The sequence below is a fragment of the Cervus canadensis genome, chromosome 6 (assembly GCF_019320065.1).
Source record: "Cervus canadensis isolate Bull #8, Minnesota chromosome 6, ASM1932006v1, whole genome shotgun sequence".
NCBI lineage: Eukaryota > Metazoa > Chordata > Mammalia > Artiodactyla > Cervidae > Cervus > Cervus canadensis.
In genome coordinates this window covers 11,051,794-11,077,845 of record NC_057391.1, presented here as the reverse complement: position 1 = coordinate 11,077,845, position 26,052 = coordinate 11,051,794, and the positions used below count along the sequence as shown (strand labels likewise).

Genomic DNA, 26,052 nt, shown 5'->3' with positions numbered 1-26,052 from the left:
ATGTAAAAGATCTAGCCTAGGACTTGACCCACAGGAGACACTGAATGCATATTTTCTTCTCCTTCCTTCTTCCTTCTCAAATGGCTTCCCATCTGTGGTGGCTGAGATTCCCCCAAGTTAATTAGATCAGTGTTTCTGAAAATTAATTTTAGCAGCAGAACACTTTCCTCAAATAACTGCTTAATGGAATCCCAATATCTAAATAAATAGAAAATTTTATTAGTATAAACGTAATTTAAGGCTCACATTTATAGCATTTCTTTATGGTCAACTTTCCACTGAGAAAAATGGGGTGTCTGGATGCTCTCTGCTTTGTGGAAATGGGGACTGCAGTCTTAGATTATTTTTCCCATTCATGAGAATTGAATAAGCTGTGTGGAACCCTCGAAGGCCCTCTGAGGAAATCCAAGGCTCTGGGAGGACCCTTGGGGTCCCACATATTGAAACCTCCACAGTGAAGCACCGCCCACAGTAGGCCTCTGATGGAATGCCCTTGTGACACCAGGAGGAAAGAGCATCCTTAGCCCCCAGGTGTCCATCAGCCCCTCAGTCCAGGCTGGGATATTGAATCCCAGTGTCAGACCAGGAAGGGGGCGTCATCGCTATTTGGTTCAATGGCTTTTAGAATTTATTCCTTCATCAGCAGAATCTCTTCTTCAAAGGAGGTCTTACACAAAACCCCAGGGTGTCAAACAGAGAAAGCAAAAGGGGTCCCTGGCTAAGTCAGGAGTGCAGGGCAGGCAACTTGCTGACAGTCCCTAAGGGGATTTATTCCTCAGAGTTTGGGGTGACCACCTGTGCTTTGACACACCCCTCCACTGCAGTGGAGGAAGTAGACCCAAGGAACTTTCTGGGCCAAGGTCATCAGTAAGTCTGAGGGGAGCCCATTGATTAGCGGAGGTCAGTGACCTCCAGAGTGAGACACAGGATGCAATTGTGGGTGGCGGGGGGTGGTGTTGGGAGAGGTCAGAACTTGAAGTTGGTCATTGAGGGGAGTGGGGAGGGAGAAAAGTCACACAGCGGGCATGTCTGGGAAGGAAAAATGGAGATGCTCAAGGACAGTGCCTCAGAAGACAGATTCTGCCTGCCTCAATGTAAGTATGGGGCATACTTATAACTATTAGCTGTTTATATGAAATCCAAATTTAACTGGTCATCTTGTATTTTATTTGACAACCCACCTCCAGTCTCTCTCCTTCCTGTCCCCCAATTCATATGCTTTAGGCAGGGTCCCACCAGGGGCGCCTATTACAGTGGTAGTTTGAGCTTCCTGATTGAGCAATTTTGGAGTTCTGAGAGGGTGGAGGAATGTGAAGTCAGACAGCTGAGGGGGTGGCAGCAGCGCAGTGGTTAGTCACCTCGGCCTTTGGTCTCTCACCCCACCCTCAGAGCTTCTGAGCTGGAGAGACGGCCGGACGCTCTCCGTCAGTCATTGTGGGAGGCCAGTGCTGCTCCTTGGGGATCCTGTCCACTTTCTAAACGTTCCAGCCACTATCCTGTGGCTGGTTCCAGCAACAGCGGGGACTCTCTGACCAGATTCTCTTCTGTGCAGAAAGGTCTGAGCATTTAAGGGAGAGTTAGCCATGTGGAGATGTAAAAACACCCTTTCATCTTTTCAAATACCTTCTAAGAGCTTGAGCCCAAAGAGGCCTCTTGGGGTTGGAGACCTGTGTTGTTCATTCCTGTTTCCAGCTCTTTCCCCTGGAGGAGGACATGGCAACCCACTCCAGTATCCTTGCCTAGAGAATCCCCACGGTTAGAGGAACCTGGCGGGCTACAGTTCATGGGATAAAAAAGAGTCAGACATGACTGAGCACGCATGAGTGGTATGCTATTGAGGGCCTGATGTCAGAAGCTGTGGGATCTCTGAGCCTGTTTCCCCATCTGGAAGATAGGACTAATAGACTGTGCTCTGTGTGTGAGTTGTGCCTTGTTATGGGACTAATAATAATAAGTTGTGCCTTGTAATAATAATTAATAATACTAATAATAAGTTGGGCCTTGTAATAGGACTAACAGACTCTATTCTGTGGCTGAGTTGTGCCTTGTTACGGGTTGGGAGCTACTGGAGCCAAGAGATTCAGTGCCTGTGTGCCTGTGCTGAGCACTCCAGAAAGGGAGCAGGGCCTCCAGAACACCCTCTTCTCACAGGGACTGGGGGCCTCTTAGCTGGTTTGCCTGGGGCAGAATGACAGCTTCTTACCTCTCTTCCCCGCCCCAACCTGCTCCAACAAGGATACAGGTACCATTTCGGAAGCATCATCCTATACATACTCTGACAAGAGCTCCTTTGGTGGTGCTTTAAAAATTATTAGTGTAAATGAGAGAAAGACACTTTGGAAAGAAAGTGGGAAAGAAACTTCTCTCAGCATTAAGTCCTCAGAATTTCATTTAGAACGAGGAGTTGTGCTGTGTGCTGAGTCATTTCAGTCGTGTCGGACTTTGTGACCCCTTGGACTGTAGCCCACCAGGCTCCTCTGTCCATGGGATTCTGCAGGCAAGAACACTGGAGTGGGTTGCCATTTCCTTCTCCAGGGGGATCTTCCTGACTCAGGGATTGAACCCCTGAGATCCCCAGGGATTGCCACCTGGGGAACCCTAGGAGTTATGAAGCCCCTATTTAATTAAAGGACATTCCTCAGAATGTCCTGAGGGCAGGGAATTTGGGCAGGAAGGCAGGACGTGACTGCATCTTGAAAAGGAGCCCCTAACCCCAGCCCCTGGAGTCACCTCACTTGCAAGGGAGCGAGGGAGCTGGATAAGATGACCTCATGACCTCTGAGCCTTCTTCGCTCGCCTATGTATGTTCCACAGTTGCGGCTGGACGGGGAGCTTCTGCTCTGCCCAGATGGAGCTGGAGGACTGGCCGGTCCACTGAACAGAGAGTGTGTGAGGGTCTCACCATGGAGCCCTGAGTTCTCACTCTTTCTGACAGGGCGCTGTATGGCCGTGAGAGAGTTCTCTCCTCTGGGTCTCACCTCCTTGTCATCTCTCTTCAGCAGAGCTAACAGGAATCTCGAAAGGCTACTGTGTTGTACGGGGCCACAGTAGACCAAGCCTGGGCTAATACTTCTCCCCAGGCTGGGCACAGCAACAGTGCCTCCTTGGGCCCAGGACTTGGGAAGCACCTAAAAGGCACACATCAGACAACTCTGGCAGGAAAATAAAGACAAATCTGAACGAGACGTAGGCATCCACTCTTCTTGCACCAAATATAGTTAAACGTTTGGGGCATATTTTCCATTAGATTTTTTTTTTTTTTGTCTTTGAACAAGAGCGGCTATTTATCCAAGTCCCCACAGCAGGCTGGGGATGGGAGCTGTCTGCGATTTCTGCTGGCTGCTAGTGGACCTGGCGTGTGTCCAGGCCTGGCTTGTCTGCCAGTGACCCTCAGAGAGAAGTGTTTGTGAATTCCGCCAGAGTTGGGGGGGCACTATTCTCACAGTGGATTCTGCCAGCAAGGCAGAGAGGACCCCAGTTCTGTCCAGAGGGTTCTTCTTTGGGGTCATCTGGGGGCCCAGGGCCCCCCCAGGGAAAGGTGAGGGCCAAGTGCATCCCACATGTAGGCCAGTGGCACAGGGGACGTTTGGGGGTGGGGAGAGCAATTGCCTGTGACAGTGAGGTCTTCTTTGCAGGCCTGGCCACTTGACTCTTTCTCAGGTTTGAAGTCATGAGAACTTTGAAAAAAATATATAAAAATCCAAATAAGATCAGTGGTTCAGTTCATAGTATGGTACCAAAGTCAGTTTCCTAGTTTTGATCCTTGTACTATGGTTATGTAAGGTGCTAACGGTGAGGGGAGAGAGGTGGGGGATAGGGTACACAGGAACTCTATGTACTGTTTTGCAACTTCTACATGAGTCTAAAATTATTTCAAAATAAAAAGTTAAAAAAAAAATCACCTAGGAATGTGAACCTGCCTAGGAGTGGTGAAACTTTGGAGCACCATGTCCCCAGCGTCCTCTGCCAGGCATTTGCGGAGGGCCAGGTCCGTGCCTAGGGGCCCATCCAGTCCTCCCACAGCCCTTGAAGATGGTGCAGGGACAAGCCTTTAGCACAGTGCCTGACACAGAGTAAAAACTTGAAAACTGTCAGCCAGTGTTATCACGTTATCCCTATTTACTTTAAATTTTTTTTTATTTGGCTGAGCCAGGTGTTTGATGTGGCATGTGGGATCTAATTTCCTGACCAAGGGTCAAACCCAGGCCCCCTAGCCACTGGACCACCAGGGAAGTCCCACGTTATCCTTATTTTAAAATTAGGAAACAGAGCCTCAAAATGTTGAAAAGACTTGGCCAAGCCACACAGCTAAAAAGTAGCTGACATTGGTTTTGATTTCCGTATCTCCGACCTAGAACTTTCAACTCTACTAGATTCCTCTGCATTTATTTTGACAAAGATTATGTGTAAAACTTTCTTGGCACTTCTAAACAAGATCTGAGTCCCCAGTCTCAATCACGTTGTGTGTTTTTCCTTCCATGTCCCTTCCCCTACTGAGTGCAAGAGGATTGTCCTGACTGTCCTCGAGGGGCTTCCTGTGGGCAAGGTGCTGTGCTTGGAGAAGAGGGTGGAGAAGCTTAGGGATCAGGAGGAAGGGGCTAGCAGTGTAGTTCCCGAGGCCTCTGCTGCTCCCTGGGCCCAGGGGCCGCACACCTCCTTCTGCAGGCCTGGTGGGTGGACCAGCACACCGTCCCGTCCTCTGTGACATGTTCTGTGAGTGACCTCTGATGCTCTGAGCCCTGACAGGTGCAGCAGCGTCTCCTTGGTGGGAGGTTTGGCCCGTGTCCTCTATGTGGCTGAGAGCCAAGGCCTCTTCAGTGGTCCCAGCTCAGCCAGCCCCAGAGCCAGCCCCCCAGGGGTGCACAGGGTCTGGCAGAAAGGCAAGCTGGGAGTCAGACCCAGCCCACCCTGGAGTGGCCGGCTTGCCTCTGACTGGGCTGATCGTCTGTGTTACAGAGGACACCTACAGCTCCGAGGAGACCGTGGACCACCAGCCTGTCCACCTGAGGGTCATGGACACTGCAGACCTGGTAACATTACCGCCCCCCCCCATTACCCCTGAGGAGCTGAGAATCCCTGCAGCCTCTGGAGGAGTCCTGCTTCCAGAGTGGGGGCCTCGGATGGGAATCTGTACACCTTTTCAGCTCCAATCTGTTGTGCGTCCCTGACTGAGGTGCTGAGCTCTCTGGGCCTGAATCCATTGATTTGCCAAATGGGAAGGGATAGGACAGGGCCTGGGGAGAAGTGATGAGAGCCGGTGTCAGCTCTGAGATCCTGCGCTCCGGGGTTTGGTGCCCGTGTTCACAGGTGCACACGTGTTTTTACAGGTGCTCCTCTGACCCCAGCTCCCCCTCCCCGCCCAGTACCTACACCTCCCTATGTTCTCACCATCCCCTACCAAGGCCCGATGCCAGTTCTTCTCAGAAGCCAAAGGGGCACCGTGAACCTGACCCCAAACCAGCAGTGCCCAGGCACAGCCAGGTCTCAGCAGGGGCCATGCCAGCGTCTTGGCTCTGTGCCCCAGAGGCCAAGGTCTCCCGGTCTGTGGTTGGGTGGTGGGAGTGAGGCTCAGAGACAATGTCTTCTTTCACATCAGGCCAAATCCACACTCAAGTGCCCCTTTGAAAAGGGCCCTGCTGGGGAACAATGTACAAAGACCTGGGGAGCAGGGAGGCGGGGAGAGGGGAGGGAGAAGGGAGCTCAGGTAAAGTCCTTTACCCCCGCCTGTTCTGCCCCTGACTGAGGCTGCCTGCTTTGTCCCAGGACACCCCCAGGAACTGTGAGCGCTACCTGAACTGGGCCCACGCCTTCTTGGTGGTATACAGCGTCGACAGCCGCCAGAGCTTCGAGGGCAGCAGCAGCTACCTGGAGCTGCTCGCTTTGCACGCGAAGGAGACGCAGCGCAGCTTCCCGGCTCTGCTGCTGGGCAACAAGCTGGACATGGCCCAGTACAGGTGAGCACGCGCTCTGTCCCACAGCCCGGGGCTCGCTTCCTTCATCCAGGCCGTGTCATCTCCGGGGATGATTTGGCTGCTGAGAAGAGTGATCCCCTCCGATGTAGGCGTGTTCTAAGAGTGCAGGGTGGGCAGGTCTTCCAGGCAGTGCTGGGCAGGAAGGGAAACGCATCCAGGCTGCACAGGGGCTGGACCCTGAAGGTCGGAAGAGAGGCCACTCCTTCCGTCTTCTTGGGGCTCTGAGGTCTCTCTTGGCTTCACCCTTTCTTGCTTGAGACTATATGACCTTCTGTTTCCACTCCCTGCAGCTGGCTGGTCATCCAGGGCCCAATTCCAGTTCTGGAGAGAGAGGCTCTGATAGGCGGCCTGAGTCAGGCCAGTCTGCTCTGGTTCAGCTAGCTCTCGCCTCCCCCAAGTGAGGTCCCCAGGCTCACTCCCACTGTTGGCTGTGCTGAGGGCAGGAGTCTCTTAGAAAGGGCTGGACTTCAATCAGAGGCCACAAACTGGGCCAGGGGGCAGATGACCAATGAGTACTGCAGTCATATTTTGTTTGGCCAGCACAGTGTTTTAAAAGACCTGGAACTGGAATGCTTTAGGGCGGGGTATGCTCCCTCCAGCTGACCACAGGCCTCACAGTCCCCATGGCTTACCCCTCCCCACACATTCAAGTTGCCTGACTGGCCCCTGAGGTGTTTGAGGCTGTGACGCCTTCACCTGATGAGTGACCCCACTGGCCCTCTCCAGCAGGGGCGTCCATCCCTTGTGGCTGGTCTATCTGGGAGGTAGGGCAGCCTTCCTCTCACCCCTCCCTCCTCAAGGCCAGTCACCCCTGCTTCCCAGATGCCAAAGACCCGTTGACTGGTGTTAGAAAGGAGGGGACGTTTGATATAGACCAGGGCTGGTGGGGAAAAGAGGTGAGGTCTCACAAAGGAGATTCACAGTAGGAGCCTTCAAAGGTGGGCATGCCCTCACACCCAGACAAATTCCATCTCAGGGAATGAGGGAAGTTGTGTGAACTTAAAGCCAAAAGGTAGTCTTTGTGGAGTCAGAGCCCCCAGAGCCTAGAGGAGGAATCGGAAGACCAGACTGAGAATAAACCAGTTTTAAATATGAAGGAAAAAAGTAGGCCACTATTTTGATCCCAATATTTGCCCAAGGGGTTGTCTGAAAGTGGTTTGGGAGCAAAGAGCAAAGCAGCATCAGTTCCCTAAGAAGGAGTCATGATGCTTTATCCCCATTTCCTTCTTTGGTTGAGTCCCGAGGTTGGTAGGTCAGGATTTGACAGGCACAGTCAATCTAAGTTTGCTGAGCAGTGGCCAGTGTCTCCCATGATTGTCTTGCAGCTGAAGGGTAAAATGTGGGTTAGGGCAGTGGTTCCTAAACCACTGATACCATTTTTGCTAGGCTATGCCAAAACAAGCAAAAAGGGTAATAATGTAGCATGCGGGGTCAGCCATTCACATGCATGCATGCACACATGGGGTCCTTGTTTCTGAAAGCTCATTATTCAACCACCACATTGACAAAGTTTCAGATTCAAGTTCATCACAAATGCATGTAATACCAAGTATTCTTTCAAAAGGAGTTCTTCAGGAAACTGTGAACTGACAGGATACCAACCTTGGGTGGGAAATGGATTCTGTGCTGTGCCCTGACCCTTTTTGTCCTAGACACTCTCCCTGTCTGATGGGCTAACCTGCTCCAAGCTTTTCTTCTGCCAGATTACCCTTAGCTCAGAAATCTTTTCCCTCCATACTCACCCTGGGGTCTCCTCTAAACTCACAGGCTGTGTCATTATCCTCACAGATGGTGGGTGAGGCCGCTCAGCAGTGGGATTCAGCCATTGAAACCTTGGTCTCCAGCCCTCGGGGACTGCCCCGACTCCATCTCTTCTGGACATCTGGTCTACCAAAGGGCTAGTATTTTTCTCTCACCTGATGTCCATGCTTTCAGGACCTTCCTGAAAGTTACAAATACTTGATCCCACCATCATGAGAGGTGGTTACAAATACTTGATTCCACCATTATGAGTTGTTGTTCAGTCATCCACTCGTGTCTGACTCTTTGAGACCCCATGAACTGCAGCATGCCAGGCCTCACTGTCCCTCACCATCTCCTGGAGTTTGCCCAAGTTCATGTTCATTGCACTGGGGATGCCATCCAGCCATCTGATCCTCTGAAACCTTCTTCTCCTGCCCTCATTCTTTCCCAGCATCAGGGACTTTTCCAATGAGTTGTCTGTTCACAGCAGATGACCAAAATACTGGAGCTTCAGCATCAGTCTTTCCAGTGAATATTCAGGGTTGATCTCCGTTAAGATTGGCTGGTTTGATCTCCTTGCTGTCCACGGGACTTTCAGGAGTCTTCTCCAGCCCCACAGTTTGAAGGCATCAATTCTTTGGTGTTCTTCTTTCTTTACGGTCCAGCTCTCACAACTGTATGTGGCCACTGGGAAGACCATAGCCTTGATAAAGGACCTATATGGACCTTTGTTGGCAGAGTAATGTCTGCTTTTCAACATACTGTCTAGACTTGTCATCACTTTCCTGCCAAGAAGCAGTCATCTTCTGATTTCATGGCTGCAGTCACTGTCCACAGTGATTTTGGAGCCCAAGAAGAGGAAATCTGTCATTACTTTCCCCTTTTCCCCTTCTATTTGCCATGCAGTAATGGGGGCGAATGCTATGATCTTGGTGTTTTTAATACTAATCCTAAGCCTAGAGGAGGATCTTTCACTCTCCTCCTTCACCCTCACCAAGAGGCTCTTTAGTTCTGCTTTGCTTTCTGCCACTAGAGTGGTATCATCTGCGAATCTGAGGTTGTTGACGTTTCCCTCTCCTATCTTGATTCTTTGGGTGGAAAACTCCCTTGATGTTTCCAATTTTCCTGTAGAGATCTCTAGTCTTTCCCCTTTTGTTGTTTTCTTCTATTGTTAAACACTGTTCATTGAAGAAGGCCTTCTTGTCTTTTCTAGCTATTCTTTGAAAATCTGAGTTTAATTGGATGTACCTCTCTTCCTTGCTTTTCGCTTCTCTGTTCTTCCATTATTCCTAAAGCCTCCTCAGATAATTACTTTGCCTTCTTGTTTTTCTTTTTCTTTGGGGTGGTTTTGTTCACTGCCTCCTGTACAATATTACAGACCTCTGTCCACAGTTCTTCAGGCACACTGTTATCTAGATCTAGTCCCTTGAATCTATTTGTTACCCCTATTGTGAATTCATATAGGATTTGATTTAAGTCATATCTGGCTGGCCTAGTGTTTTTCCCAGTGTTCTTTAGTTTAAGCATGAAGTTTGCTGTAAGAAGCTGGTGATCTGAGCCACAGTTAGCTCCAGGTCTTGTTTTTTTTTTTTTTTTGACTGTATACAGCTTCTCCATCTTTGGCTACAAAGAATGTAATTAATTTGATTTTGGTATTGACCATTTGGTGATGTCCATGTGTAAAGTCATCTCTTGTGTTGTTGAAAAAGTATTTGCTATGACTGATGCATTCTCTTGGCAGAATTCAGTTAGTCTTTGCCCTGCTTCATTTTGTTCTCCAAGGCCTAACTTGCATGTCACTCCAGGTATATCTTGACTACCCAGTTTTGCATTGGTCAGGACTTGAGCCAAGGAGATATGGGGCTAAGAGCGGCCATCTTCCTCTGGCCACAGGCAGGGTCTAGGCAGGGACTTTGGGCCAGCTTCTCCCTTCCCCTCAGCCTCGTTCTGACATTCTGGCTTAGGTGACATCAGCTGCCATTCACTGAGCAAGCCCTGTGCTAGGCCCTTGACACACATCGTCTTTCTTAATCTTCTTAACAACCCTGAGAGGCAGCTGTCATTCTCCCATTTTACTGATGAGTAAAGCTGAGCCTCAGAGAGATGAAGATGGCTCCCGGTCATGGAGCTGGTAAGCGAGGAGCGGGGAGTAGGGCCGGGCCTGCCTGACCCGGATGCTCCTAACCCTGACTCCCCCTGCTTCCTCGCCAGGCAGGTCACCCAGGCAGAGGGCGCCGCCTTGGCAGGCAGGTTCGGGTGCCTGTTTTTCGAGGTCTCTGCCTGCCTGGACTTTGAGCACGTGCAGCACGTCTTCCACGAGGCGGTACGGGAGGCGCGGCGGGAGCTGGAGAAGAACTCCCTGGCCAGGCCTCTCTTCATCTCGGAGGAGAGAGCTGTGCATCACCAGGCCCCACTCACGGCCCGCCACGGGCTGGCCAGCTGCACCTTCAACACACTTTCTACCGCCAGCCTGAAGGAGATGCCTGCTGTGGCACAGGCCAAGCTGGTCACTGTGAAGTCATCCCGGGCTCAGAGCAAGCGCAAGGCACCCACCCTGACGCTACTGAAGGGCTTCAAGATCTTCTGAGGGCCCCTGCTCAGGACCCCAAGCTCGGCACTGGGCGGTCTGCTGGGCAGGGGCTGGCTTCTCACCACCGGCTTTCCTTCTGATGGAACAGTAGCCCTCACTGTCCGGCGGACAGCTGACGCCTCCTCCAGCGCCAGACAGTGTCCCTGACACCCAGATCACTGTAGGAGCCGTAGGGACAGACAGGAATGCTGCTCCTGTTCCCTCCAGGCCTTAGTTTCCATGCTAACCACTGTATCCCTCACCCTGAAGGAAACGCCACTGTGACAACGTGGAGACCTGGAGCCGGAAATGGAAGAAAATTGCAATAGCCACCTTGGTGCCATCACCCCCTTTCCTGCTCCAGCTCCAGCCTGGCCTGATGTGGCAGCCCCTAGGGGACGGCTCTGGGTGGACAGCTTCATGAGGCCTTCATGAGGCTGGAGAGCAGCCCACCCTAAAGTCCCAGCACCTCCTGGTGGACGGGCAGGGCAGGGCAGGGGCAGGTTTTGGGGGGCTGGAGCCTGACCCTCCCTTTGTCTTCTGTCCTCGCAGAACCCCCCGGCCACAAACCCCACAGTTTATTCAAGTAAAATCTAGTTGAGAAGTCCTTCCTAGCCTGTGAGAAGCAAAGGTGTCTGGGGAAGGGCTATTTCCAGTGCTTTGCCTCTCAGTGAAGGTGGAGGGGAAGTGCTGCAGGCTCGCCAGTGCAGGGAGCCTCCCGGGTGTTTCACCGGGAGGCAAGGCCCCTGTATTTTCCAACCTTAAGTCAAGGACTCTGTCCACAGACCCTCAGGACCAGCCTTCTCAAGTTGACTGATCAAAACTGCAGAATAAAGTTGTCCTCTCCAATGACAATCACCCAGAACTCCAGGGAGCCCACACTGGGTGTACCAGGCATCCAGTAAGGAGAAACGGTGTTCTGCGCATTCTGTCTCTAGTCTGGGACGGCAGGACCTCGGACCTTTGGTAACAGGTCTGTGTGTTCAAAGTCCCCTTTTGTAAGATAGAACCTACAGCATTGTTGGGTTCATAAATTTTGCATAAATTATTTGGGGTTGCCACCCCAGCTTGTGCTGCAACACGGTGGTTCACACATGGGATCAAGACACTCCTCTGGGATCCCATGGTTAGTAAGAGAAAGGCCTCAGAGGCAGGGGGTTTCATGGTTTTCTAGCTCTGTTTACCGCAGGGCCCCTGCAGTCCAAAGGAAGTCTTTCATGGACCCTTGGCAGATCAGCAGGTAAAGGAGAGGGCTGTCCACTAATAAAAATAAATGAAAAATAAAATAAAATAAATAAAATAAATTAAAAAAAAAAAAAAAAGGAGAGGGCTGCAGTGGAGAGCAGGGAGTGTATATATGCAAAGTCACTTCAGTCATGCCCGACTCTGTGTGATTGTATGGACTGTAGCCCACCAGGCTCCTCTGTCCAGGGCTTCCCTGGTGGATCAGACGGAGAGAAGGGAGGGGAAGGAATTCTGAGCCCAGAACCCTGACCCTTCCTTACTCAGCCCTTCCAGGAGCTTGGATTGAAAACAAGAGCTCCAACCCAGGTTTCAGCCACATTCTACAGAGGGAGAAGCCGAGGTCAGAGGGAGGCTGGGAACTCCTCAAAACCACGTGAGGAGTCTCACCAGGCTTCCTGACCCACAGGCTGGCTCTGGATTTCGCACTTTCACTCCAAGCCACTTATGTGTGGCCCACCGCCATTTGAACAAACTATGCAATTCCAACTGCCCACATCCAGAAGCATTTTAATAAAAAGATTTTGTTCCTTTTTTTCAAAACCGGGTTTTAGTTTGATTGCAGTTCATTCACTCTGTCTGCTAACACTCTGGGGGCACTGCCCTGCACCCTGACTAGCTTTCAGATTCTTGTGGGTCTGGAAGACGGACCAGCGGCACATCCCTGCATTTTGCATCCATTTCTCCCGGGGCCAAAGTTGGCTTTTCAGAGAGCAAAGTCTCTGTTAGGACGGTCAGGTTGTTGTCATCTTTGTTTCCGCCCTCAGCCAAGTACAGGGCTTCTGGAGTTTGTTTTTCTGGTGGCAGCTTCTTCTGATTTCTGGGAAGAGAGAAAACACTATTGAATGTGGGTTCCCTGTGTTGGGGTACCAAGTAGTTGGAGCAGTGATTGGGGCTCCCAAGTGGGTTAGCAAGTTTGAGGGGGTAAATCCAGTGCAGAGTTCTGGGAACAGTCTGGGGAGAAAGCTGAGATGGTTTGATGGGTTTTTGGCAGAGAAACATCTTAGACTTGTCCATGCATCGTCTTACCAAACCCCCAGTGCCACCTGTGAACTCAGCTACTGTAGCTCCTCTTGTAAGTGACGTAATACGGCTCAGAGGGGCCTGAGAGCATGTGCCTGGGTCATGCATTTCTCTCCTGACTCCGAGTCCTGTGTTCTTTTCACCAAGCTACACTTTCATCCTGCTTAGTGTAGTCCTTATTACCCCATCCCCACCCTCACTCCACTCCATCCCTAGACAGACTGTAGCAGGAAATTCCTACTTAATCCTTCTGCCTCTAGGTGCTTATGTCTCATGCACATACCAGCCATGATTCCAGAGTCCTCAGCTCAAATACCTTCACTGGCTCCCCACTGCCCACTTCTGGAACCTGGCATCCAAGATCCAGCCTTCGTACCAGTAACTTACCCAAACGTCTTCCCTCTGAGGTGGTTCTATTCCAAGTCCCCACCCCTAGATCTCCTAGCAATAGTGGAGGGACCCTGCCAGGGTTTGAGCTGACTGCCCAGACAATCTGTTTGGGTCATAAGGGAACATCTGACTGTCTGCTGCTCCTGAGGACAGCTGCCTTGTCTCCGAGGTGACTTTGCTGAGGCAGATGCTTCCTGACAGGCTGAGAGAGGAAAAGTCACCTTCTCAGAGGCACTACCCCTCTGGGTCCTTCTAGCAGACTGATTTTTGCTAAAACATAAACCTTTCATGTCCTTAGCAAAGCTCTTCTCTGGCTCCCCAGTGCTTATGAGCTAGAACCTGAAAACTCCTTCGGATGCTCTGCTGCCTCTTGACCTCCCTTTCCTCCCGCCCCCACCGTCCACACCACAGCCTCAGGGGCCCTCCTGCTCCTCCCTTGAGCTTGGGGCATGCTGTCCCTTGGTCAGCCCAGCCTCCCTCTCTTTTTTGCCCGCAAGGCCCTAGATCCCACCTCTATATATCCCACAGTGATCACCTGTCATTCTCAACTACAGTTGTCTCCCCACCAAACGGTCAGCTCCATGAGCGGGGCTGAGTCTATCTTGTCCAGCCCTGTGGTCCCCATTCTCGGCACAGAGCCTGGCGCAGAGCAATGCTCGGCTTATTCTGTGGAATGAATGATGACTGAGCTGTAGCGGTTCGTCACGACTAGTTACTGATGTGAACGAAGGGCACTGAGTTCTTTCTTTCTGGCTTTATAGCAGAACTATGAGGACGATTCACAGATGACATAAAATATAGCACAGGAAGAAGAGCTTGAAGGTTAGGCCAACTTTTCCATGGATCCTCAGTGACCTTATTCTGTACAGTGGGAGTAAGTAACTTGTGCCAGCCCCACCGTACCGGGCCGGTTTGATCAAGTGAGAGAAAGTGAAAGTGCCTTCAAAACCATGTGCAAACCACGATACAGATCTGAGGAGGGATTCTCAGTATTACTGTTTAAAAGTTACTGCTAGTTACTAGGATATAGTAATTATTGAATGAATGAATGGGAATGAGTGAACCAAGTATTTGTTGAATAACTTCCAGAATCTGACACTGTACCAGTTGCTTGGGGAAGCAAAGTTGAGTCAAATGTAGTTCCCGCCCTCAAGGAGCTTTCAAAAGTTAGTCCTGGACTCATCCAGAGAGTTTAACAAAATGCCAGTGCCCAGGTCCCCTCCCCCACAGACCCTCTGCATCAGAATGTCTAAGGTGAGGCACAGATACCTGTGTTTAACATTCTTACGCAGGTGATTTGTTTGTTCATCCAGGGTTAAGGAGAATTGTTGTTATAAAAATGTCAGAATTACCCAGGAGCCCAAATGATCTCAGGTCTCTATCCATGCCCTGCTTTTGGCCTTGGAGTAGCACAAGGTTTTCCCATTTAACCACATCCCTAATTCTACAAAAGCCCCCACTGAGCACTCCCCGCAATCCTAGGAGGAAAGAATCCATCACGGTTGCCATTTATAGAAGGAGAAGCCAGCCTGGAGGTACTGAGTGTCTTGCCCAGCTAGTGAGTGGCAGAATTGGTATCTGAACCCAGCCTGTATGACTCCAGAGCCAGTGATCCTGATTTCTGAGACACACCAGCCCCCGCCCTGCTTGCTGGCCAGGGAATGGTCTTTGAGGACAGCTGCTAGTTTTTCTGCAGCTTTGGGTTCTCAAACAAAACCCTGCAGGCTGCATTTTGCTGACCCAAAGGGTGGACAGCCGAGGTCTCTAGATGACCCCTCTCTAGATTTCCCCACCCTCCAGAGACCACCCCCAGACCAGCTCCTCACCTGTTTGCCTGGATGTTCCTTCCCAAGAGGATGAAGCTTATCATGACCACCAAGGCCGCCAGGACGAACATGGAACTATTCCAAGGAGTTGCTGGGGAGGGACACACAGGATGGAGCCTTGAGGACAGGCCGGGTGCCCCTCAGGCCCCTAACAAACCAACTCACAGCATCAGCTTCCCCCTGCTATGGGCCACATATTGTAGAGAGAGACTAACCAAGCTGAAGATGAGCCGGGGAACTCCTGGTCCAAAGTAGGGGACAGGGGGAGAAGAGATCTCTGCTCCAAGGAAGTTCTCATGTACCTGGGGGAGACAGCACTGCAGTGGGATAATAATAGTGGGGAAAGGAAGTGTGTAGTGAAGATAAACTTCACCATCTTCAGAGCTTTGCTAGGGGCTGGCCAAGTGCAGTACAAGGGAAAGAGGGAGGGAGGGAGGAAGGGAAGAAGGAAGCGAGGGAGGGAGGAAAGAAGTGAGGAAGGGAGGGAAGAAAGGGTGGCAGTTAAATTAGATTTGACAAGCTGCCTGTAGATAATACATAAAGTAGCTAATCTGAGTTTGGATAATCAGGATCTGTCCATACTGTATCCAGATGAGGCAGCATCTAGCTTCAGAGCTTTTGCATCTACTGTTCCCTCTACCAGGAATGCCTTTCCCCCACATAATCTGCATGGCTAATTCTGTCACCTCCCGCAAGCCTTTATTTAAACATCAGCTTCTAAGCCAGTCCTTCCTTGACCACATTACATTCCCTGCACACTTCTTATTCCTTTCTTGGCTTAAATTTTCTCCTTATTACTCATTTCACCAGCATGCTATGCATTTTAGTCATTTGTTGCTTTTTCTCTTTCACTAGAAGGAATGCTCTATGAGGGCAGAGATTTTTGTGTGTTTTCACTTCTGTAACCCCCATGCTGAGAAGAGTCCCTGGTGCACAGAAGGAACTTAATAAGTATTTGTGAATGACAGCATGGATGAGTAAATGAGTGACCAGCCCTGAGGAAAGGAGGTGCAGTTTAGCCAGGCGCCTCTGGGTAGTGAGACCCTCAGCCTCAGTTCTTGCCCTGGAGGAAATGTGCAGCCTGCCATGGAGCAGGGGACCATGATGGGGGCTTCAGCCAGGAGAGCGCACCCCCACCACCCATCCCCACCACTTACCATCTTCTACTCGGAAAAACCAAAGCATTTCTTCCAGCAGCTCCTGAGGCACCTCGGTGATGGGTGGGGCTCTGGTTAGCTCCTCACTGTAGTTCATGCCCCTGCTCCTGGTTGGGATATGTTTCTGACAAGGAAGTTCTCAGACCCCTTCGCCCCCAGCTGCTCTCCTGGCCTACTAAGGTTATGACCCTTGGCAAAGGCCTGAAGACTCCTGGAAACGAAGAACGGAACATGAATGGATATCCCACCCCAGCTTACTCTCCCCTCCCTGCCCGAACCCTGCCCCTCCCTGGGCCCAAAGTTACAAGACTGAAATAGCTGGAACTCCTGGAACAGGTGGGGCCTGAGCAGAGACCACAGAAGTGGGAGCCACTCAAATCTTTGTTAAAATTCCTTACACGTGGGGAGGAGCACTGACGCGGGTGTGGGGAGGATTAAGCCACTGACGGGCTGTGGGACCAACCCTTGCAGGGTCTCTCCAGTTCTCGCCTGCCCAGCATCCCCTCCAGCTTCTGCAGCCCACCCCACTCCTTCCCCAAGTTTCCTTAGCAGCAGATTTTCCTGTGCTGGCCAATCTCAGGTGCCTGTCTCCCCCACGTGACGAAGGCTGGGCCTATCAGTCTCTCTCCTGGATATCAACATGCCCAGGACCTAGAGTGGAGAATGGTGAAGTGCCAGACAAAGGTAGCTGCTGGTTAAATTTGGACCATTACAGTTTAATACAGTCCTAGAGGTCTTAGCAAGTGTTATAAGGAAAGAAAAGGAAGTATAAGACTTGATAAGAAAGAGTTAAAACTCATAATTTTCAGATGATAAGATCATCTATTAATACCTAGAAAAATAAACAATAGAACTAATAGACGCATTAACTGAAGTTCCTGTATACAAGCTCGAAATAGTATTTCTCCCATTATCAGTGAAACTGGAAAATTAAATAAAAATAAGATCATTCACAGTAGCATCCCAGCATCCCACAGTAGCGCAGTAGCAGCATCCCACAGTAGGACAGTAGCATGTGAAGAATTTTTTTTGGGGGGAGGTGCTGTGCTGCAGGGCATGTAGGATCTTAGTTACCCAAACAGAGATCAAACCTGTGCCCCCTGCAGTGGAAGCATGGAGTTCTTAACTCCTGGACCAGGGAAGTCCCCTGAAGAACATTTTTTAACTCTAGAACAAGATACTAATAATAAACGATCTGAATAAATAGAGGTTTATGTTTTCAGACAGGATAAACTTACTAAGATATCAGTTACCCCCAAATAAATCTATAAATTCAATGCAATCTCAGCCAAAATTCTAACTGGATGTTTTTTGAGGACCTTGATACACTTATTCTAGTACTTATATAGACAAAGTAAACTGCAGAGTCAGACAGGACTGAGCACATAAACATCAAAAAAAAGACTAAGAGGGGAGACTGGTCCCATCAGATATTGAGATGTATTATAATAAAAAAACGTGGTTTTGACATAAAACCAAGTCATTATACCAAGGCATGGGAACAGAGATTTCATACAGACCTATATTCATGTAGAAACTTGATATTTCTAAGGTAAGGATAGCTCTGCTGACCAGTAGGGAAAGGAGGAATTGTTTAGTAGATGGTGTCAGGAAAACTGGCTCACTCTATGGAGAAAAGGAAGACCAGTTGCACATCTAGGGGTTTCCCAGGTGGCTCGAATCCACCTGCCCATGCAGGAGATGCAGGTTCAATTCCTGGGTTGGGAAGATCCCCTGGGGGTGTAAATGGCAACCCCTGCTAGTATTCTTGCCTGGGAAATCCATGGACAGAGGAGCTTGGCGGGCTACAGTCCATGGGGTCACAAAGAGTCGGACACAACTGAGTGCACATTATGCACATGCACATCTAACAAACAACATACACAAAAACAGACTCCAATGTTAGAGGCCTAAATGCATGAGGAAAAGTGCAAAGTTAATAGAAGTAGGGTAGCACTTCTTAAAACCATACAAGCTTAAATCATTGAATAACAACAGAAAACTGTTGAATTTGATTATATCAAAATAAGATGATCTGTTCAATGAAGAATACTATCAATACAGTAGTAAACACATTTCTGATTGGGATAAGATACTTGTGATGCTTAAAACCCAGAAGAAACTGATATCTAAAATGTACAAAGAATTCTAACAAATTAATAGGAAAAAGACTAGAATCCTAATAGATAATACAAACAGACAGTTTACAAAACAGGAATCTCAAAAGGCTAGCAAGCATATAAAAATATGCTTAAACTTTGGAAATCAGAAGAATGACAATTAAAATGAAAAGAAACACCACTTAACATCTCTTAGACTGGCGTACTTTGGAAGGTGGATAATGCCAGGTGTTGGTGTGGTTCTGGGGCTGTAGCCTTATGCACTGCCAGGGTGTGTAGACTGGAGCAGCCATCTAGAGAGCAATCAGTCAAAGCAAGTGTACATGTGACCCAGCAGTTCTACTCCTGAGCATATTCATATCCCAAAGAAAGTATCCCCAAGGATCATAAGGGAGCATGCAACACCATTTATGAAAATTCAAAATACACACATACAAAACAACAATACACATTTTTCAAAGACACATTTTAAAAAAGACACATTCAACACATTAATTATCTCTGGTGCGGGAGTGCGTGTGGGAGGGAGAGGGGAGGAAAAGGGAACAGAAATGGAGAGCAAAGTAAAGGGCTTTGAACAAACCAATCATGAAAACATGTCACAGGGCTAAGAGGACAAGGCAGAGAGAGGCCAGAGGCCATCTCAAAATCCCCCCTCTCTTGATGTCCAATCCAAAATAGCCTTTGCAGGCTCAGCCAGGAACATCCAAAAACAACTGGATGGCAAGCAGCCAAACAAAAAAACAAGGTACTAATAAAAAGACTGACGTCAGAGTTTTCTCCAACTCTAAATGCTCTGAGAAAACTGAACAAACATCTACAGATTTTGAAGGAAAATATTTTGATACAAATATAATACTGAGCCAAGTTTTTCATATATGAATCATCATTCATGTGCCAAGGGCTTCCTGGGTGGCTTGTTGGTAAAGAATCTGCCTGCAATGCAGGAGATGCAGATCTGATCCCTGAATTGGGAAGATCCCCTGGAGAAGGAAATGGCAACCCACTCCAGTATTCTTGTCTGGGAAATTCCATGGACCAAAGAGCCTAGCGGGCTACAGTCCATGGGTCACAAGAGTCGGACACAACTTAGCAACTAAACCATCACTACACTACTAACATGCCAAGACAGAGATGGAAGTCAGAGAAAAAGACTTTTTTTTAAAAAAAGAGTTTCAAGGACTCAGATGCCCACTACCCACTTACTCATTTGAAGGAGATATATATACTGAATAATGGGAAGACAAATTACAGGGATGGCTAATCGATGTGATCTTGTGTTCCAGCTCCAACTTGTCCAGAGCACTTATTAAGGGTTGTGATCGTCTGTCTAGTCTCAGATGCAGGAATGCCTGGATTAATTAGTAATATTGGCCACAGACCCCTGTTGCATATGCAGAACACCCAGCCCCTCCCCCAACATACACCCACAGAGGAAAGAACATGGAGGTCAAGATGCCAACACCAACTCCCTCTAGGGAAGTGGGCTGGGGTCTAGATCCACGGGACATCCACTCTGAACACTTCTGTACTGTATACATTTCTCCTGAGTACATACTACCTTTGTGAAAACAATACATGTAACTATATTTTTAAATGTATATATTTTGTATGTATACTAAACACATATTTTGTGTATTTGTGTGTATTTTATTGTATGCATATATTAGCCAAAGAAAATGAAAACACCAATTCAAAAGATACATTCACTCCGATGTTCATAGTAGCATTATTTACAATAGCCAAGATATGGAAGCCACCTAAATGTCCATTGACAGAGAAATGGATAAAGATGTGGTACATCTGTACAACGGACTCAGTCATAAAAAAGGATGAAATATTGCCATTTGCAGCAACATGGATGGACGTGGAGGTATTAGGCTAAGTGAAATAAGTCAGACAAAGATAGACAAATACTATATGACATCACTTATACATGGAATCTAAAAAATAAAATAAACTAGTGAATATAACAGAAAAGAAACAGACTCACAGATATATAGAGAACAAACTAGTGGTTACCAGTGGGAAGAGGGAATGGGGAGGGACAAGAGAGGGGTAGGGGGTTCAGAGATACAGACGACTATGTATGAAATAAATAAGCCAGAAGGATATATTGTACAGCACAAGGAATACAGGCAATAGTCTATAAACTATAAACAGAGTATAACATTTACAAATTTTGAATAGCTATGTTATACACCTGAAGCATATAGTATTGTAAATCAACTGTACCTCAATAAAAAAGTATGTATCTATTGTACTTATACCTTTCCGGACAACAATTCCAATTTTGGATGTCTAATGAGTGGAACTAATCAACATGTCAGTTCTTCCCAATGTGACCTATAGATACAGGGCAGCCCAAATCAAAATCCCAGCAAGTTATTTTATGGATATTGACAAACTGAATTTCAAGTTTATGAGGAGATGCAAAAGGCCCAGGACACTCAGCACAGTATTGAAGGAGAAGAACAAAGTTGGAGGACTGATGCTACCCAACTTCCAGACTCACTTTAAAACTCCAGTAATCAAGACAGTGTGGTACTGGAACTAATCAGAAACGTGTACACATTTGCATGTGGACTGATGCCCACAGTGGAGTGTATGTTTTAAACATGCATAATATTGTTATAATAAAAATATACCAACAAATGAAACAAAATGATAAGATGGATACACGTTGGCCCTCTCTACGTTAATGTTACAGAAGCAAAGGATACATTCCCCTCAAAGCCCTTATCCAGTTTTCTTCTACAGAGAGCATAGTAGTAATATCTCTGAATTTTTAAAAAAGTATTAGCTACACATCATGATTTATTTGCATTTCACTTTTCTGTTATTGTCTTTTTCCTGCTTCAGGTTCCCATCCAGGATATCATATTGCATTTAGTTGACATGTTCTCTTAGGCCCCTCAAGAAGATTCCTGCTTTATTTATATTTTTATCTTTTCTTTTTTATTTTTCTTTTGAACTTTTAATTTTGTATTGGAGTATAGCTGATTAACAATGTTCTGACGGTTTCAGGTGAACAGAGAAGGAACTGAGCCATAGATATACATGTATCCACTCTCCCCAGAACTCCCCTCCCACCCAGGCTGCCACATAACATTGAGCAGAATTCCCTGTGGTCTACAGTAGGTCTTTATTGGTTATCCATTTAAATATAGCAGTGTGCACAGAATCCATCCCAAACTCCCTAGCCATCCCTCCCCCAGGTCTGTGAGTCTGTTTCTGTTTTGTAAGTAAGTTCATTTGTATCATTTCTTTTTAGATTTCACAGATAAGGGATGTCATAGGATATTTCTCCTTCTGTGTCTGACTTACTTCACTCAGTATGAGATTCCTGCCCTTTAATCAGAACTTAACCATCTGCCCTTGGACATGATTCCTGCCAAAGACCTGGCACCCGCCACCCCATCCCCACGGCAGGTTGAAGACACTCACCCTGGATCCCGGGTTCCGAGGACTTGTCTGGTCTGCTGGTGGGAGCAGCACTGATTTCTCTCTTCCTCCTCCTCCTTTCAGGGGACACCGGCTGGTCTTTGCGCCTGAGCTTCCTGCAGAGCTGTCACTCGGGGGGCAGTGCGCCAGAGCCTGTGGCAGCCGGGCGCATCTGGGAGCTCTGCATTTAGCACACGCCCAGGCCTGGAGCCTCCTCCGTCGCTTCGGGGTGACTGACCTCTTGAATGAGTGGCCGCTGATGGCAAACAGGCTCCACCTGACTTTCACAGTCAGCAAGAACCAGGAGCCCAATACTTTCCTTCTTATCTGTTGGCCTCAACTAACAAGAAAACATCCAAACCCTCCTGCCAGCCCAGAGGAACAGGCTGGCCAGGACCCTCTGTCTGGAGCACCATCATTGCAGGGGGATGTGTGGTATGCCCACTCTGGGCCTCTATTTCCTGGGTTATCAATATTTAACCACAGAGCAGGGAGCCAAGGCTGGCCTTTTACAGCCTCTGCTTTCTCACAGCGAGGGTCATGGCCTCATGTGATATGCTCACAGGAAGCTATAAAATAAGACCTTTGGAGGGCTGGGGGTGGGGAGGCAAGGCACATGAGGCTGTGTGGGTGACCCAGAGAGGAGGAAGCAGGTCGGGTTGAACAGCCCCGAGTAGCAAGGGCTTGGTGCGGAGGCAGGAGCAACATGTTCCCCACCAGGCCAGACACATTCAATTCTGATCATCAGTGGGCTTTGCTACCCACCAGCTCCTTGCATCTACAACAACCCTTGGAGCTGGCTTAGCAAGGAGTAGGGTTCCCATTTCCCAAATGACAAAAGAGGTTGAAAGAAGTCACATGGCAGGTGCAAGCTCCTCTATGAGTTAATGCTGGCCAACGGTCTGGATGAAAGAGAAAAGGAGGTGCAGTGGGGACCTAGGGCCTGAACGGAACTCCAGCTCCTCCTCATTCCATCACTCATTCATTCAATGAATATTACTCAAACACCTACTGTGGACACAGGTAAGCCAGACAGGCAAGGTCTCTAGTCTCCTGAAGCTCATACTCTAGGGGACAGACAGTCCACAAAAAAAGTAAGTAAAACATAAATAATTTCAACTAGTGACAATTTCTGTGGATAATTTCAACAGCAAAATGATACAAAATGATACAGATATGGGGGGGCTATGATTACTGTATTACTTTACTAAAAACTGAATGATGAAGAATTAACTATGCAAAAACCTGGGGCAGCAGGTGCAAAGGTGCTGAAGAAATAATGAGGTTCATGAGTCTGAGAAACACACAACAAAAGGCAAGGCAGCTGAAGCATGGTGAAGATGGGAGGTGGCATGGAACAGTTGGAGGGCAGACAGAAGCAGATCATGCCCCAAAACAGGATAAGGAGTATGGATGTAGAGAGAAATCACTGGAGGTGACATCATTGGACTGACATTTATCCAGGATCAGTTGGCCTGCTGGGTGGACAGTGGTTTGTCAGGGAGCAAGAGAGGAGATGGGAGCCTGTTGCATTCATCCAGGCAAGAGACAGTAGTGGTTTGGACCAGGTTAATGCAGTGGAGATCGTGAGAAGTGCTCAGATTCAGGATGTATTTTGGAGAAAAAGGCAGCTCATAGATTTCGAGAAAAGGACCTCAATTCTAACTTTCTTAAGCACAAAAAAAATTTAAAAGGAATTCATTAGCTCGTATAATTGGGAAGAGCAGAGTGGAGCCAACCTTAGGGGTAATTGAAATCAGGAGCCTGAAGATCCTTCGCTCTTTCTCTCTCTAGGTCTCTCCCAGTTCTCTCTGGATATCAGGCTCTTTCCTACAGGCTGGCCACCTCCTGGCAGCTGGACCAGACTGTGGGAAATCCAGGCTCACACCCTCATAGCCGGAGGGGGAAGGAGTCTCTTTTCTCAACTCCAGTTTGACAATTCCTGGGACAGGACCCTAATTATCCAGATAATCTGGGTCACAAACCCACATTTTGGATCAGTTATTGTGGTCAAGGGTGAAGTGCTATGAATGCTGGCTCAAATCTCACGCCCATCGAGTAGCCAAGAGAGAAAGGCTGTGAGCTGGACAGGCATGCCAGTGTGGGTCCCTAAAGTGACTCTGGACCACAGTCGTCTGAATCTGCCCTGGCGGAGTGTCACTGGGATTGTGTCCCAGTGGTTCAAGAGGTGCCTGCCCCAGCCAAGGTTTTCCACTCTCCTGCCTGTGTCTCTCTTCTTCCTCCTCTCGTTCAGTTCTTTCTGCTATAACTTATCCAATAACTATTATTCAGGTCTGCTCTGCGCCAGGATTTTTGCTACTGGTGAACAATCACAGGCATTGTCCCTGGCCTCATCGAGACTGCAGTCCTGTGGTCACACCAGGGATCATGCAGTTGACTGCTGTGTGATAAGTGCCATGAAGGAAACGTACACACAGAGATGTGAGTTCATTACCAAGCCCTCCCTTCCGCATAGCGTCAAATGTCGCCTCTGGACAAATTAATCTTACCTTGAACTCTCCTGACCTCTGCAGCCCCTAGTCTCCCTGCCTGGAAGACGGCAGGTTATTCCTGGAAGACGGCAATTAGTGGTGGAAGGCAGTGGAAAGGGCTTTGAACTTTCCCCTGCTACCCTATCTGCCACCTCATGCTCTGTCTAGTCTCAGCTTAAACATTATCTTGTCAGGGAAGCTTTCCATATCAGTTAAGAATTGTGATTGGCTCCGGGTAACAAAGACCCAATTTCAATGGTTTAAATACACAAGGGCTTATTTTTTCATATGGAATTTGAGAGGTAGCCAGTTACTAATTTAACTGCTCAAAAGCTCAAGGAAATCAGTGCTTAGATTTCTGAGATTTCCCTCAAGGCTGATGCAGCCCTTGCTATGATGTTCAAGTTCCGAGGAGAAAAAGAAAAAGGGAAAAAAGACAATAAAAAAATGTGGCTATCAAGTATCATGGACAAATAACCCGACAGAGAGTAAATCCAGACAACGCAGAGAATTACAGACGATGATGGCATTCCCATAGCAGGTTAACCAGGGAACTTTATTGCCAGGGGAACCTCACGGGTCATGCCCAGTGGGATTTGATAACTGCCATGGGCCAGTGATGGCTGCACAGACTGTAACAGAGCCTTCTAACTGTCTCTAGAACACATTCTTACCTTCTTCCTTTTCATAAAAGAGCCCTCTGAATTTTAGAGTCACATGGCCCACCCAGCTAGAGACCACATTTCCTAGATCCCTTGCAGTTTGGGGTGCTCCTTTGATTTGGTTTTGGATAAGAGATGAGAGACAGTATAGTGTAGTACTTTTGAATTACTCTTTTTCTTTTTTTGCAACTTATATAAACCTTCTAATTGGTGTGTAACCTATACACAGAAAGGTAAACAAATATTAAGCTGCGGCTTAGTGGGTTTTCATGTGTGAACATACCTACATGTGGGAACTTACATCCTCCAGATCAGAATATCGTCAGAAGCTAGAAGCCTTCTTGTGTCCACTTCTGGTTCCTGACCCCACCCCCTCGAAGGCAACCACTATCTTGACTTTTAATAGCATATGTTAGCTTGCCTGTTTTTATGTTTTCCATAAATGGAATCTATCAATATGTAATCTTTTGTGTCTGGCTTCTTTTGCTTAACATTATATTGTGGTATTCATCCATGTTGTGTGTAGTTGTGGTTCATTTATTCTTATTTTCAGAATATTCCATTGTATGACTATGTGGCTAACCTCTGGATTTTGTTTTTATAAGAGAAATTTCAACCCATCCACTTCCTTTCTCTGTCTGGAACATGAACATGATGGTGGAAAGAACATCTAAAGGCAAGAGTCATTAAATTACAACCCATGGGCCAAGTCTAACCTGCTTTTGTAAATACAGTTTCATTGGAACATGGCCATTCCCATTTGCTTATGTAATGCCCATGGCTGCTTTTGGGCTTCCCAGGTGGCTCAGTGGTAAAGAATCCACCTGCAATGCAGGAGACTTATGTTCGATCTGTGGGTCGGGAAGATCCCCTGGAGAAGGAAAGGGCAACCCACTCCAGTATTCTTGCCTGGAAAATCCCATGGACAGAGGAGGAGCCTGATGGGCTACAGTCCATGTGGTCGCCAAAGAGTTGGACACGACGAAGTGACTAAACAACAACAGGGATGCTTTTGCATTACATTAGCAGAATTGGGCAGTTGTGACAAAGATTGCACAACCTGCAAAGCCTAAAATATTTACTATTCGGATCTTTACAGGAAATGTCTGTGGACCCAGACAGCAAGTTAGAAGGACCCGGGTCCTTGGATGACCTCATGGAAAAGGGCAGCCCACCTGCACTGGATCCGTTGTCCACCTCTGGAGTGTTATGTGTGAGAGAGGCATGCTTTGGCATGATTTGAGGCACTGTGTTTGAGATCTCTTTGTTACAGAATCTTAGTCTATACTGTAACTAACACATATGTTATTTATGCTCAGTAACTGCTTAATTAGTGAATGCAGTGGCATCAGAAGAACTTAGTATTAGTCCAGTTCATTTTTACTATGACCAGTCATACGTCCTTGGACCTT

The 26,052-nt window shown here is 48.1% G+C and overlaps 2 protein-coding genes across 8 annotated transcripts in view; one reads left to right on the top strand and one right to left on the bottom strand.

Moving 5' to 3' along the window:
• RASL12 (RAS like family 12) overlaps positions 1 to 25,138 on the top strand; it is a 28,575-nt gene extending 3,437 nt beyond the window's left edge. For 4 of the 7 annotated variants that reach the window (XM_043470790.1, XM_043470792.1, XM_043470788.1 and 1 more), the window contains exons 3-5: positions 4,957 to 5,030; positions 5,764 to 5,954; positions 21,571 to 25,138. In XM_043470790.1, the coding sequence (XP_043326725.1) occupies positions 4,957 to 5,030; positions 5,764 to 5,954; positions 21,571 to 22,066 (761 nt within the window). In that variant the 3' untranslated portion in view covers positions 22,067 to 25,138. Of the gene's footprint in view, positions 1 to 4,956; positions 5,031 to 5,763; positions 5,955 to 9,926; positions 12,070 to 21,570 lie in introns of those variants that run through there. The other 3 variants (XM_043470791.1, XM_043470793.1, XM_043470795.1) reach the window with 2 other exon arrangements.
• Positions 12,020 to 21,627, bottom strand: SLC51B (solute carrier family 51 subunit beta). The gene is made up of 4 exons (XM_043470796.1): positions 21,490 to 21,627; positions 15,923 to 16,133; positions 14,766 to 14,856; positions 12,020 to 12,346 (listed from the first exon to the last, which is right to left on the bottom strand). The coding sequence occupies exons 2-4, from the start codon at positions 16,017 to 16,019 to the stop codon at positions 12,142 to 12,144; spliced, it is 393 nt and encodes a 130-aa protein (XP_043326731.1). The 5' UTR covers positions 16,020 to 16,133; positions 21,490 to 21,627; the 3' UTR covers positions 12,020 to 12,141.
• Positions 25,139 to 26,052: the final 914 nt, after the last annotated feature.

Coding starts and splice junctions, on each gene's coding strand:
- SLC51B (XM_043470796.1), bottom strand. CDS start 16,019: ATGAACTACAGTGAGGAGCTAACCAGAGCCCCACCCATCACCGAGGTG. Junction 14,857..15,922: donor GTTTTTCCGAGTAGAAGATG/GTAAGTGGTGGG, acceptor GTCCCTCCCCAG/CAACTCCTTGGAATAGTTCC. Junction 12,347..14,765: donor AGGAACATCCAGGCAAACAG/GTGAGGAGCTGG, acceptor CTCTCTTCCCAG/AAATCAGAAGAAGCTGCCAC.